The 13,518-nt window shown below is 38.0% G+C and overlaps 1 protein-coding gene across 1 annotated transcript; it reads left to right on the top strand.

Annotated features, from left to right (window-relative positions):
* Positions 1-2,129: 2,129 nt before the first annotated feature.
* On the top strand, positions 2,130-5,870 carry LOC139727205 (protein C10-like). The gene is made up of 3 exons (XM_071638163.1): positions 2,130-2,244; positions 4,151-4,327; positions 5,703-5,870. The coding sequence occupies exons 1-3, from the start codon at positions 2,199-2,201 to the stop codon at positions 5,849-5,851; spliced, it is 372 nt and encodes a 123-aa protein (XP_071494264.1). The 5' UTR covers positions 2,130-2,198; the 3' UTR covers positions 5,852-5,870.
* The last annotated feature ends 7,648 nt before the right edge of the window (positions 5,871-13,518 follow it).

Genomic DNA, 13,518 nt, shown 5'->3' on the forward strand with positions numbered 1-13,518 from the left:
GATGTTGAATGGCTTTAAAAAAAAAAAGATAAAATGTGTGACCTAATTTCAGTAACCATGTCTTCACGCATTACAACTTTTTGGGGGTACTGAGTATACAATGTATAAGCCCTATGCACAGAATGAAATAGAGTATAGGTTTAGATGGTAGGACATTATAGGAACAGGTTAGGTTAGGATATTATATGATTAGGATTAGGATATCTAGGAGTAGGGCATATTAATCCCAAAATTGTGCCTAACATAATCTCATAACTAATTATTATGCCCAATTTAACCCTTAATCTTTATTTTTAATTATATAGTATGGTATATAATAACATGGGAATGTGGGTAATATCGGTTACATCATATTGGGTCTTGGGGAAATGGAGTGATAATGGGTGGTAATAACGTGGAAATACTGGAAATATCGATTACATACTGTCATCATACCAGGTAATATTTGGTAAATGCAGTAATATCATGGTAATATTGGGTAAATGCAGTAATATCAGGTGGTAATAACGTGGAAATACTGGAAATATCGGTGACATCATACCGGGTATAGAAAATGGAGTAATATCGGGTTTGGGTAATAACGGGGAAAGATTGGTCTACTATTTCCCCGTTATTACCCATTGGTGTTACCGTGGTAATAACAACGTTATTACCTGTTATTACCCGGGTAATAACGGGTAAAATACCCAGTGGGTATAGGAGTTTTATGCACAGCAATTGTGAAATGCCTAAAGTTTTAGAGTCTTATTTCAGAAAAATAATGGCATACGTAAATATATCATCCAGATAAAATGACATACACCAAAATGCCAACACACAAGACGACGAATGCGTTTGTACAGTATATACAATACTTTTATTCATAATGGCCCCAAAATTTGGCATTCCTAAAATACTGAAATAAAACGAACTCGCGCTGATTATAGGCCTATGCATTAAAAACGTGTAGGCTTAAAAGCAAATTGTCAGCATAAATTGATAGATGATTTGAAATCTGTTTGACGTGGTTAATTGTTGAACAGGTCCATACGGGCTCGTCTTCAATTTCTTATTTTTCAGTGGATTATTTTCATTTCAAGTCTCGCAGCTACACTGAATTTTTAAATGTCTGTTACACTTTATACTACACTGAACTGCAGAGTGTATGTTACAAATATAATTTGTGTGGAAATTTGATAAATGAAATGAAATTGAATTCATTATCAAATAATTGTCGTGGTCATATGATAATTCAAATGATACACAGCATAGATACCGTCCTTTCTTTCTTTTCTTTATTTTTCTTTTAAAACAGACTGAAGAGTATCTAGGCTTCCTGCAAACGATATAACTCATAACAACAAGTAAAACAACGAAAATAATATAGAAGGAAACGAGAGCCTTAAGAATACACTAGCTCTCTTTTCACGAAGATAGCTCGAGACATGAAGAAAATCTCTGAGTCATCTACGTGTGTTTTAATGATATAGGATGTAAAGTGTGATTACTTTGGGGAGTCATGCAGAATTGAAGCCACTCACCAAGACTGCTTTGGTTGTTGTTATTTCTGTATATCAACGTGCGCCTCAGCGCTCTAGCATCATGCAAAGATGAAAAGACAATGAGTGTGACAAGGAATTTACTCACACTCAAAGATTCCGAGCCCAGTAGGCTGTTGTTTCTCCAGGAATCCGGTGAGGAATTAATTAACTCTAACATGAATAGGACAATTCGCCGTCCTAAAAGTTTATCATTATACTCACAAAATGTTATGTGCACACAGGTGATTAGTCTTATTTTGTCCTTATGTAGTGCGTGTTGATATAGAGAGATAATAGCGGAGAGAAAACAGACCCATTACAGTTTAATAGAATTTAACTCAAAACAAAACTGAAAAGATAAAATGAACTATCCCTGCAATGTGCCGCACCCGTCTGGAGCAGGTTTGACTGGATATGGTGGGATACAAAATTTTGTATATTATAGTCTTTCTGAACAGAAGGTTAGTACTGCCAAACGTGAATCGTCGATTCAGTCTGTCCATAGACCCTGTACTAGCAGCGGATCATTCATTCCCTTTAACAGCTGTTTCAGAGTCTAATCGTGGTAATACCTAGCTAGCTAGATAGGATAGATAACAAAATAGGTAACAACAATAATTACCAGAGAATGCACTGCTAGTCAAGCTTCCTTTGTTTTCCTCGATCTGTCATCAAAATATGGCCCATATGAACCAACCGTCCTTGTCCCTTGAACGGACTAAAGGTAATCCATCAATGCCTCTTTTGTATGCGTACTAATTGAGTCTGTGTAGCCTAAGTTGGAGCTGGGTTGAGTACAATGTGCGAGTTTTAGCGTAGGGAGTGTATAGTCCCACGCGTTCGTTATTGAGTAGTGTAATGAAAGTATCGAGCAAGTTGCGTTAATTTACTAACAATAGAAACATTTAAAGAGTCTAGATCTAAAGTCTTACTTTCCTGTATTTAGTTAATAACGTTAATTAGCTACAGAGCAGAGTTACTAAGGACAACTAGTTTTAGAGATGTGCAATAGATTAATGTTGTTACCACAGTCTATGTTGTATGGTCTATTCATCTTTGTTGACTTTGAGCCACAGCACAGGCCACAGCCGTTCCTGCTACTTATACTTAACGTTAGTACTAAATTTAAGTGCTAGAGAGTAGAGTGGTCAGGCTACAATACAAATTTTCATTATGCCCACAATGAAATATTAATGTGAATGTGAACATATTGAGTATTGTGCAAGCAAACACCGTGTGTTTATACCGGAAGATGGACATAAGTCATAACAGTCAACTTGTCTGAAACATTGAGACTTCTCTCTCTGTAACTTTACTGTATGCTTCCTCTCTTCCCCCACAGTTCTTCATTTAGCCTATCTTAAATATTATTCTTAAGGAAGAAAAATTCATTGTTCACTGACTAAAATAACTTCAGTACTGTAAAAGTGGAAATTTTTGCAGTGTTGAAATTTTCGCGCCTTTCGCGCAACCAGAGACCAGCGTGAAAATAAAAGCATGCAGATATTTTTGCCTGCCATATGTTCCAGTACGTGTAGTTGATGTCTTGATTCCACAGAATTTAAAACACGTATGTGAAACTCTTCTTACCCCACTGAGCGTGAAAAAGTTAGTCGTGCAAAAAAACCGGTATCCACTTTTACAGTACTTGTAGTTGTACCTCTTCTCCTGAATCTTCTCTCTTCTAACTCACCCTACCTGCCTTTCCCCCAAATATAGGGCTGGTATAGTTTTGGTTGAGATGGGATTTCATGCTTCCAATGTTTTTTATGATAACTTTTTGAGATAATGAGAAACCTCTTATGCAGGAACTGTACAAGTGGATATTTTCGCGCGACTGATTTTTTTGCACTTGTGCGGGTAAGAAGAGTTTTGCGTGTTTTTAATTCCGCGGAATCAAGACATCCACCACTGGAACACACATGTATGGCACGCAAAAATATTCGCGTGCTTTTATTTTCACGCTAGCTTCTGGTTGTGGGAAATGCGCGAAAATTTCAACACCGCTGAAATTTCCACCTTTACAGTATATATGAAATGGCATATGAATTATAATTCTAAGAAGCATTCAGAGTTTATTTGATGAAAATTGGTTTTGAAATGGCTGGGATATCCACAACAAATCAAACCTTTTTTTAAACATTTCTTCCCAATCATTGGCTCTTTAACCATTCAGTGAATTTTAGATTTCAAAATATATTTTGTTTTTTTCCCAATCTGTTTGTATTATAAATCCATATTCTACAGGGTTCATACAGGTCATGGAAAGCCTGGAAAGTCATGGACTTTGGCTTAGTCTTTTTCCAGGCCTTGAAAGGCATGGAAAACTGATATTTTCCTGAAAAGGTCATGGAAAGTCATGGAATTGCAAATATAGAAGTTTATGTGTTGTTTGTGTGAGATGTGTATAATCAATGCCCTTCGCTTCCCTTTGATTTGAGATCAAATTTTCAGTGTAACATGTTAAAAAAAAAATTATAATAGTCATGGAAAAGTCATGGAATTCTGGCAAGAAAGGTCATGGAAAGTCATGGAATTTAATGAATGAAAAAGAGTATGAACCCTGTTCTATGATCACAGAGAGTAACCTCCCTGACTCTCCTAACAATGCATCTGTGTCCACCTCGCAGCTGCCTTGAAGGATGTTCTGGAGGCCTTCGCCGCTCCTGAGAACAAGGCCCTGATGGACAAGCAGAAGGAGACAGCAGGCAATGACATGATGCACATGATGCACTTGGTGTTCCCTGTCTCCACTCAGATCCAGATGGAGGCGATCCAGAAGTACGGCTTCAGTCCGGATGGGGAAGGTGTGGACACACTTTGTCCTTTTTCATACACTATACAATGTACAGTTTAAAGGAAACCCAAACCCAAAGAGAAATGTGGATTGAGTGAAAGCAGCAATATTGATAGAACATATCAGTGAAAGTTTGAGGAAAATCAGACAATCGATGCAAAAGTTATGAATTTTTAAAGTTTTGGTGTTGGAACCTCTGGATGAGGAGACTATTACAGGTTATGACGTATGTGTGGACAATGATATAAAGAAAATATAAAGGGAATTCCACAAAAATTCACTTTTCTACCATAATGAAAGAGCACTTGACTAACCGCTTTCAGAAAGCAGGGGGAATAATTGCTACCCTTAATACATGTATATGCCAGTATCAAGTTGATGGAATGTGTAACTTTCATGAATTTCAGGAATTTGCATTGATTGTCCGATTTTCCTCAAACTTTCACGGATCTGTTCTACTAATGTTGCTGCTTTCACTCAATCCACATTGCTCTTTGGGTTTGGGTTCTCTTTAAGTTGACCTCACATACATGTAGTTGAATAATCGCCTAAGTCGAAGGTCTTTTGGAGTCCTATTCTCTGTGATATAGTCCATCATAAGTCAAATTTTGAAAGTTGAAGCTATTTCTTTAGTCTAAATAGATTGGACTTAAGCGAGGTTGACTGTACTTTATCTGTGCTGTCTTGACTGTATGTGTATTTGACAGCTTCTTGTCTTCAACATTTCTGCAGTCTTGCTACATTTTTGATTGGATAAGAGTTGTGCTATGGTTCACTTTTCCATGGCAGAAATATTGCCTTGCTACTCAAATGTGTACAGTCATGTATGTATATTTAATTTGGATGAAAAAAATTATGGATACTAGTTGTTCCTCTTCAATCCATAAGCAATTCTTGTTCTGATAATGAAGTCTTTGAGACCAGCAGTTTCTTTTTTTCTTTCAGTATATCAAAAAAAAATTTTATACAGCTGTAGCTGGACAATAAAGCATACAAAGATAATGTGGACAATCATTTTAGGACCTAAATTTGTACTTCATTGTAACAAGTGTTTTGTCATAATCTTGTTCGTTATAATGGGAGAGCACTGTACCATTACATTGAATGAATGTTGGACCTTACTCGAATATTGTTAGTTTCTCCGTACAGTGAAGGATGAATAGACCAAGCAAAGAACCTTGGATCATTTTGTCAGAACAAGAGGGTTTTGTGGTAATACAGTCATTGTTTCATTGTTTACTCTGTCCATGTTAATGAGATTCTGTTATAACAAGAACATCTTGCGGTCCCAATCATCTTGTTGTCGTGGGTTCACCTATACTTGCAATACTGTCCACACTGAAAGATAAAAGCACTTTGTATTCTTTGTTGTATTTATTTTGCAGGTGCGATCAAATTTGCCCAGACGGTGCGACAGTATGAGGCAGCGGATAATGAGATAGCAGAGATGGCCTCCAGACTCAAGTCCATGTTCTTGCCACCTCTACCAGCCATGGCCCCGCCCCAGTCACAGGGTCCCATGGGGGCATCATGACACCCTCTATTGACCCTTGTCCAGTCAGTGTCCATCATATGCCCACACTTCAATCATTACCTTTAATAGGAACTGTGAACTGAATGAGGGGCATGGTGCACTACCACCTCCACCTGCTAACACCCTCTCCAAGTTGAGAACTGGCATTGATGCATGTAATTATGTGGTCCACAAGGAATTGTTAGCATGTTCTTGTATTATGCCAAAACTTGTATGAGACATCTTAACAACAACAAGAAAGAGAGAGAGAGAGAGAGAGAGAGAGAGAGAGATTTTAAATGCCATGTCAAACGGGAAAACAAATATTGCAACATACTGAAATAATAAACATACAAATGAGGATCAAATGTCTCCACAAGCTTACTAAAATTATGGCGAAAGATTTGATATTCAGATTACAGCTCATTTATCATCGTCACATGTTTTTAATTTTGTGCACAATGTCAGAGATGTGTTTGCATATATATGTGACATGTTAGAAATCAATGCTGTGGAGCTTTTGTGTGCATTTTTTTTTATTTTTTTTTATTTTTTTTGGGGGGGAGGTATTGAGTTTACACTTCTTTATGCAGCTATATTTGTGAAATGCTGTTCATGATTTCAACATGCCCCAAGGTTGGACCACAAAGCTCTTTTAGGTGGACCAAGATGCGGGCCAAAAATGAATTTAAAAATGTTTGTATTCTATCTCACTTGGCCTCAAAAAAATTCATAGAAGCCAAAGTGGACCGCAGGTTAAAGAGGGTTGCAAAGCGTTGCATTAAAGTTTAAGAATGAGTAGTGCAGACAATGCAATTGTACATAGAAATGTTGGCAGTGAATAAATCAAACCAGGCAATGAAGACTAAAATCATATCTAGCAGAGATGAAGAGCGGTCACTTTTTAGATGGTTTGATTTCAACTCTTCTGAAAGCAACTAGCGGTTCATTTAAAGCTGTAAGGAAGGTACAATGTAGGTAAATATCTGTTCGATTATGCTTTTGGTAAAAATCAGTTTGTTTTACTGGATACCCTCCTTTCCCTGCATTATGCAATACTTCTGTAAAGCTCATATTCAACTAGTGTTTACGTGAGAATCAATTTCCGGTAACGTACTGTACTTCCATGTCAACAGTCAAATCTTGGGTAAAGGTTTGAAAAGGCAAATTTGCTCTGTAAAGATGAAAAAACAAATCTGAATATGCCATGCAGAGAAAGCTTAAGGGAAGACCTCTGGGTTGTGTATATTTTTGATGTAGACAAAACTGATATGAATTCCAAATAACGTCATCCCATGGTCTTTGTCTGGTCAAAAGAATAGCTATAATAATTATAATAATAAAATGTTTAAAACAATATGAATAAACATATCTGAAGTTCATATCACTGGAAAGATGAGATCATGCTCTGCAACTTTCCTATGAACATTTTTTTTCGATGAATAGATTGAAAAAAAGACAGTAGCCGCCAACTTTATGGTGTTTCTGCACTCTGCTCATTTGGTGTCCACAGGACTCCACAACTTCACTGCACACACATGAATGGGTTAATGTAAGAGTGATTAGGATCGGTGGATCTACTAAGATTCCAAAAATTGTAACACTGAATCTTTGTCACCGATGTTTGTTGGGAGTATATGGACTGAAAATTTATGTCCAGACATGTCAAAAGTCTGATAGATGATGATACATACATGTATGTATATTTGTTTATCAAGCTGTCACACTTAAAATTGATTTCAATGTATTCAATGTACACTCTATTTATTCATGGAAATTGTTTTGTATTTTGAGCACATTGTTTTAAGTGAATGAAAGTGAGTGAAGACATACTCCTGTATTCAGTATCTATGCTCAGTGATGAAAAGTTAATGTATGGCAATGTACGTGCATTTTTTTATTGGTCTTTTTTTCCCCAAGTGAGTGATGAGCAGGATGTATTATTCCTTATTATTTTGTACATATATACGTTGTATTTAACTCTGATGGCTGTACATGATGCACACAAGCAGCAGTTCATGTTGATAATCAGGAAACCCTGAAATGACGAGTCGCCCGATTTTGTGTCGTTATAGCGGGTACCTCGTTATATCCGGTACGGTACGGTACGCGTATTTTTTATACTGGTACAGTGCACTCCTGTTATAACGAACACGGTTATAACAAAATTCCAGTTAAAACGAAATAAAAATTAAGGGCTCAATATTATCGGTTCTTTGTCTTTTATTGTTTACTTGTTTGGTTATAACGAAATTTCAATAAAACAGAAGAAAACTGCCGGTCCTGAGGAGTTCGTTATAACGGGAATCAACTGTACCTCGTTCTAAACGTACTGAAATAGAGACGAGCTCGATACAGCACTAATAATGGAAAATCGGAAATGTCGAATCCGCCTCGTTAAAGGCGGTAGGCATATTTCTTTGTAAGCGAGCTCATTATAACGGAGTTGCCTGTATAGGAGCCAGTGAAGCTCTTGCCAGTTAGTGTTCTTGATTAATGGGACGTCATTCTCCGCAGAGCCATTGGTTGCAATGACTGCTACTCACTTCACTTCTTTCTCACTCGTAATCAGCGCTCAAGAGCTACTTGTATGAACTTTAAACTTGTGCATGTCCCACATTAATGTGATATTTATGAGAAACTGTTACATTAATAAAAAGCAGCCTCCAAAAAATGGCCTGACGAGTTTTTTCTTGCCTTGTGAGTAGTTTTTTTTTTTTTTTTAATGCTGTAGCGTCCCATACATTATGATATTGATATCCTTGCTATTTGACGCTGAGTTAGGCTACTAATATGCAAACACATTTACTTTCTCACTTTACACACTCTGCGGCGCCACCGCGTCGCTTTATGTGTGCTCGATGATGATGGCAGGTTAAATCCTTGTTGTCGGGATCAAGTGACCACAATGTAGCCACAAAATAAAGGATTATCCTCCGCGAAGCCTCCAGTGATTCTGTAAATACAACAGGTTGTGAATAGTGATGGCAGTTTCAATACACCTGTTGGTAGGCCTTATCCGTCGCTGAAAAGGGACTTTGACACCAAGTATTCATTGAGTTTGGTCGAGGGTTGAAGTTTAAAAGACTGGAATTGACAATGGATAATGAGTAAGAGCAGTGCCGCGGTTAATTGTCGAGGCTTTCTGCCAGTATCCGCGCAAAAAAGGAAATACAAGAGTCATGCCCTATGTATACACTAAGCACACACAGAGAGCAAGGCTCAAATTGCGCCTCTCTTGTAATTTAGTATACTTGAAATGTGAGACCTAATGCACACCTCACACAAACACTGCTGGTTGACAAGATGAGCTCTGTTCATGCATGAATGTCCTCTATACACTCTAAGAAAAAAAGGTTCTCAAATGGTTCTCGTCGGCTCCAAAATGGTTCTCATCAGATGGTTCTCGCAAAATGGTTCCGATGAGCACCTATAAATGGTTCCCAATCGAAATGGTTCCGTTCGTCACCATTTGCTAGTATGCGACCCAGTCCCCGAGTGTTATTTGTGGTACTCCTGCAAGTCAAACAATATCTTTAGGTCCACTTTCATTTTTCCCCTTGCTGTATATTCGAATGCCAGATGTAAGAATCACCAAAAATGTGGTATTGGTACAAAAATATTGTATTTGCTTCTACTGCTGTGATAATAAAAAGTACATATTGTTTCTATCGTAGACTAATGACTTCTCTTGGCTGCGTGCCAACTGACAGCTGCCACCATCCAATTTAGCGCTCGATCAGATATGCGTACGCGTAAACGCACACATACTAGTACTGCACTGTTGCACCACCGCATTGGAATCTTGTGTATGTAACCATCGCGCGCCGCGGCTATGTAGCCCTGTGCTGCCTGCCTAGCGCCTGCCTAGCTAGCTATGCAAACCTACCACCACGCTGCGGGCAGAGTGCCAATGTAATACCATGCATGCAGTCAACCAGCAGTAGACGGCTAGAGTGGACACACATTATTATACGTACAGTATATATGCATCACAGGCACCCATAACGAACGGCACCCGGTAACGTTAGACATTATTTTGTCAAAGTGGACTGGAAACGTGTCACTGTCAATTCCATTTTCGCCATGGCAGTGATCACAATTTAGGAGAATAGGTAAGATTTTTAGTTTTAATGTGGTTTCATCTCATTTTTAGATGACATTCGTTGGTACAAAATCAAGTTAGATTCATCACTCAGTTTTCGTTTTCAGTCAGGCTCAGTGATTAACCTGTGGCGATAACGGTTAGATCCTAATGTTAGATCTAATTTGATCGAAGCTGCTATCTTGTGTAATGTTTACCAGGTACAGTTGATGAAGATCTAACAATAACATGTTAGGCCTAACGTTAACACTTTACAATTAGAAATTTGGCATAGCAATGGTCTGAACAGTCCGCCAGCCCGAACAGACGCCGTGTTTATGCGGAGCATGGCTGCACGTTTTTATAGCGACTGGGCCGGGCTAAGTTACTTAGTTAGGCCTGCATGTATAACGTTTATGCCTATTAAAAGTAGAGTCGACTCCGAAACACAACCCGAACGCCGAACGCAAAGATATAACTGTGTATAATAAGGAGCCGAGCGGCCCGGGGTAAGGCCTATACCGGTACATGCAATAAGGAAATTTGTTCTATAAAAATTATAACTGTTGTTAGTGTTAACGTTCGGAGCCAATACTAGAGGTCTGTCTACAGCCCAGTAGGCCTAGGTCAAAATCTCTTCAGTATGTTTTCAGGCTTGTTCTTAAGGAGTCACGTCATGTAATGCTGTGTTCTGTTTATCGAATTATAGCAATGACTTTGTTTTATTAACACGGTGTAGGTCTATTGTATCTTTCAATTCATGTGTCAGGGAAGTGCACGGACACACCAACATGCACAGAAACCAGGGAACAAGTAACTCCGGCCGGGACGATAACCAGTACGGACGTGTTTGGGTCGCTGGTGCGGTTAGGGAACAAGGTAGACTCTACATTGATCAGAGAGACAGCCCGTGACAGACCGTTGACAACATCCATGACATCGGCCAGAACCGTAGGCTTAACACTAGCCAAGAATGAGCTGGGCGGCCACAAGAATTCATCGATCAGAATAAGAGCCCGGGATAGCCCATCCACAGCATCAGCCAGAACCGGTGGGCTAGTTGAGAATGAGCTGTGTGGCTAAGACAATACATCGATCAGAACGACAGCCCGTGATAGCCCGTCGACAGCATCAGACAGAACCCTGGGCTAGTCAAGAATGAGCTGGGTGCCCAAAAGAATACATCGATCAGAATGACAATTTTAGCCCGGATAAACCGTTGACAGCATCGACCAGAAACCTACGCTAGCCAAGAATGAGCTGAGTTAAAGAGAAAACACTGATGCTGCCAGAGAAAACCTTTTAGAAATATGTAGATAGGGTAGGAAAGTCCGTTTGCATTGACTTCTATAGTGTATTTTATAGCTGCTCTTTCAGAATCTGCCGTCAACCAAAAATTCATGTCTGGCGACTTTTTGTTGGTTTATGTGATGGAGGGTCACATATGTTTTGTTATGATCCCAATACAGTATTTGCAACTTACAATGTACCAGTGATAATGTTTCACTATAATTCGCATTTAACAACTTTGAATCAACTGTATTGGGGGGGGGGGGGGGGGGGGGGGGAGGGGAGGGGGTAGACGTAATGAAATCAGACCGGATGCCAATCTGAAAAGTGGAGTCATTCATAGTTTTAAACTTTAAAAGCACAAATGGAAAATGCTCTTTATACTTCTCCAGTCACTGTGTGGTCGATTTCTGCACACTTTTAAAGTTTGCACCTAGACTGGTAAAACTTATTGCATTTATACCCACGCAGGAATAACGTATTGTGTAGAGAATTGAATATTATGTAATTTATTTCAAAGCACTGATGCACCTCTTGTCACCAGTTTATATTGTTTTTGCAGGAATACAAAATGTACATGTACATGTACGTGGTGGTGGTGTTTAAAAGACTGATTGCCAAATTGCTAACAACATATTATTGTCATAGGCAGGTGATAGGACAGCAAATTCAAACCTCAGCTTTCGGCCTGCATTGTATATAGTTTACTCTAATGAATTTATGGCTCTGCTTTTAAAAAAGTGTAAATTTCTATTGATTCCCAATGTTATATATTTTAGATCATGGTTGAGGAATTTGTTCATTCATGCTTGTGAAACTATGTGGGTGTGGTATCCTAGCTCTTTTCCCCTTGGGATTCTTATTGTCCTTCACATTATAAAACAATGTGTTCTTTTGTGTGTGTGTCTGTGTGTGTTTTTTTATTTTCGTAGGACATGCTGTAAATTGTCAGAGGTCATGATTAACCCGAATTGATACTCTTCTTGTATTTGCAGTCGTATAGATGTGTCTATGGTGCTTTCAAATTGCAGAACAAAAAAAAAGGCACTCGTATACAAACAAAGATAAGTTAATTAAAGTACTCGACGTTATAAATGTGAAGTGAAGTCGAGAAGTGTAAAGCTTATCCTCTCCCACGTATCATACCAGCAATATAATGTATGTTTTCTGTGACAATACCAAAGGTCCTGTTTAATGAAATTGTTCTCCTGCCCTTTGTAGTTGCTTTTAGGACAAATATGCTTTAAAAGAAACCAAAAAACCAACAACAACAACACCAAACAAACTCGCAAATATGTGGAAAAAGTTCCTCATACTACTTAAGTAACGTACTTGACTTCTGCCTATCTTAAGACTGACACAATTACTGTATCTCATCCATGCAGGAATTATTTCACAGAGAATTAGAAATTTTGTTATGTATTTCAAAAGCCTGATGCACCTCTTGCTATTTCATATCATCTGTACAGAGATGTGTGATGGTGTTTCAAGAACTGCTTGGTACACAAATGACACATATTGTGGAAAAAAAAATTAGTGAACAAATGAAAATATTTTGTTAAGAATATTTGACAGATTATAACATGAGTATACAAACCTCACCTTTAGATTGTAAAAATTAAGGTGAATAAATACACTATTTCTGTGAATTTGTGAAAGAGCAAATTTCTATGGTTTTCAGTTATTGAGTGATATTTCATGAAAAAATATTGATGAATTTCTTGTACATGTGAAAGTTTGTTTGCCAAATCCGATAAGTCCATTTTTGAAGATTTTGAAGAACGGTCTCTGTCATAAAGTACAAAATAATACATGTACCATTTAAATGATATATTGGTCACTGCATATAAAGGTACATTTTTGAAGTTATGGTCAAAAGAAGCAAAAATTTTCTTATTATTCTCTTTATTTTTCTTGACCTTTGATCGCAAATATCTCCATTTGGCAAATATGGACTTATCGGTTTTTGCGAACAAACTCTTCATGTACACATTTGTATTCATGCTTGTGAAACTGTGTGCATGGGTGTGTTATCCTTGCTTTTTTTCCCCAGTGTCAACGATAATGTATGACATGCTTATGTATTGCTAATATGTAGGTTTTGTACGAATGTTTGACTGATGAGATGAAATTCAGTTCAATTCATTTCATTTCAAATGAGTTTGTGATGCACATTTTCAATGCAGATATGTACAAATGTACCTTTAAGAATGGTGCCAGTGAAGCAACTTACCAGCACTGCGTGTGAAACACACAGAAAATACACAGACATCAATTCACATACTACATTCTAAGAAAAAAAAAAGGTTCTTTT

Source organism: Diadema antillarum, unplaced genomic scaffold, assembly GCF_040938485.1.
Source record: "Diadema antillarum isolate AM-2024a unplaced genomic scaffold, OU_Dant_1.0 seq00000122_RagTag, whole genome shotgun sequence".
Classification (NCBI taxonomy): Eukaryota; Metazoa; Echinodermata; class Echinoidea; order Diadematoida; family Diadematidae; genus Diadema; species Diadema antillarum.

What these genes read in the sequence shown, in the direction of transcription:
- LOC139727205 (XM_071638163.1), top strand. Translation starts at nt 2,199, where the DNA reads ATGGCCCATATGAACCAACCGTCCTTGTCCCTTGAACGGACTAAAG. An exon ending in GTCCCTTGAACGGACTAAAG is followed by an intron (nt 2,245 to 4,150) that starts GTAATCCATCAA and finishes TCCACCTCGCAG; the next exon opens with CTGCCTTGAAGGATGTTCTG. An exon ending in CTTCAGTCCGGATGGGGAAG is followed by an intron (nt 4,328 to 5,702) that starts GTGTGGACACAC and finishes TTTATTTTGCAG; the next exon opens with GTGCGATCAAATTTGCCCAG.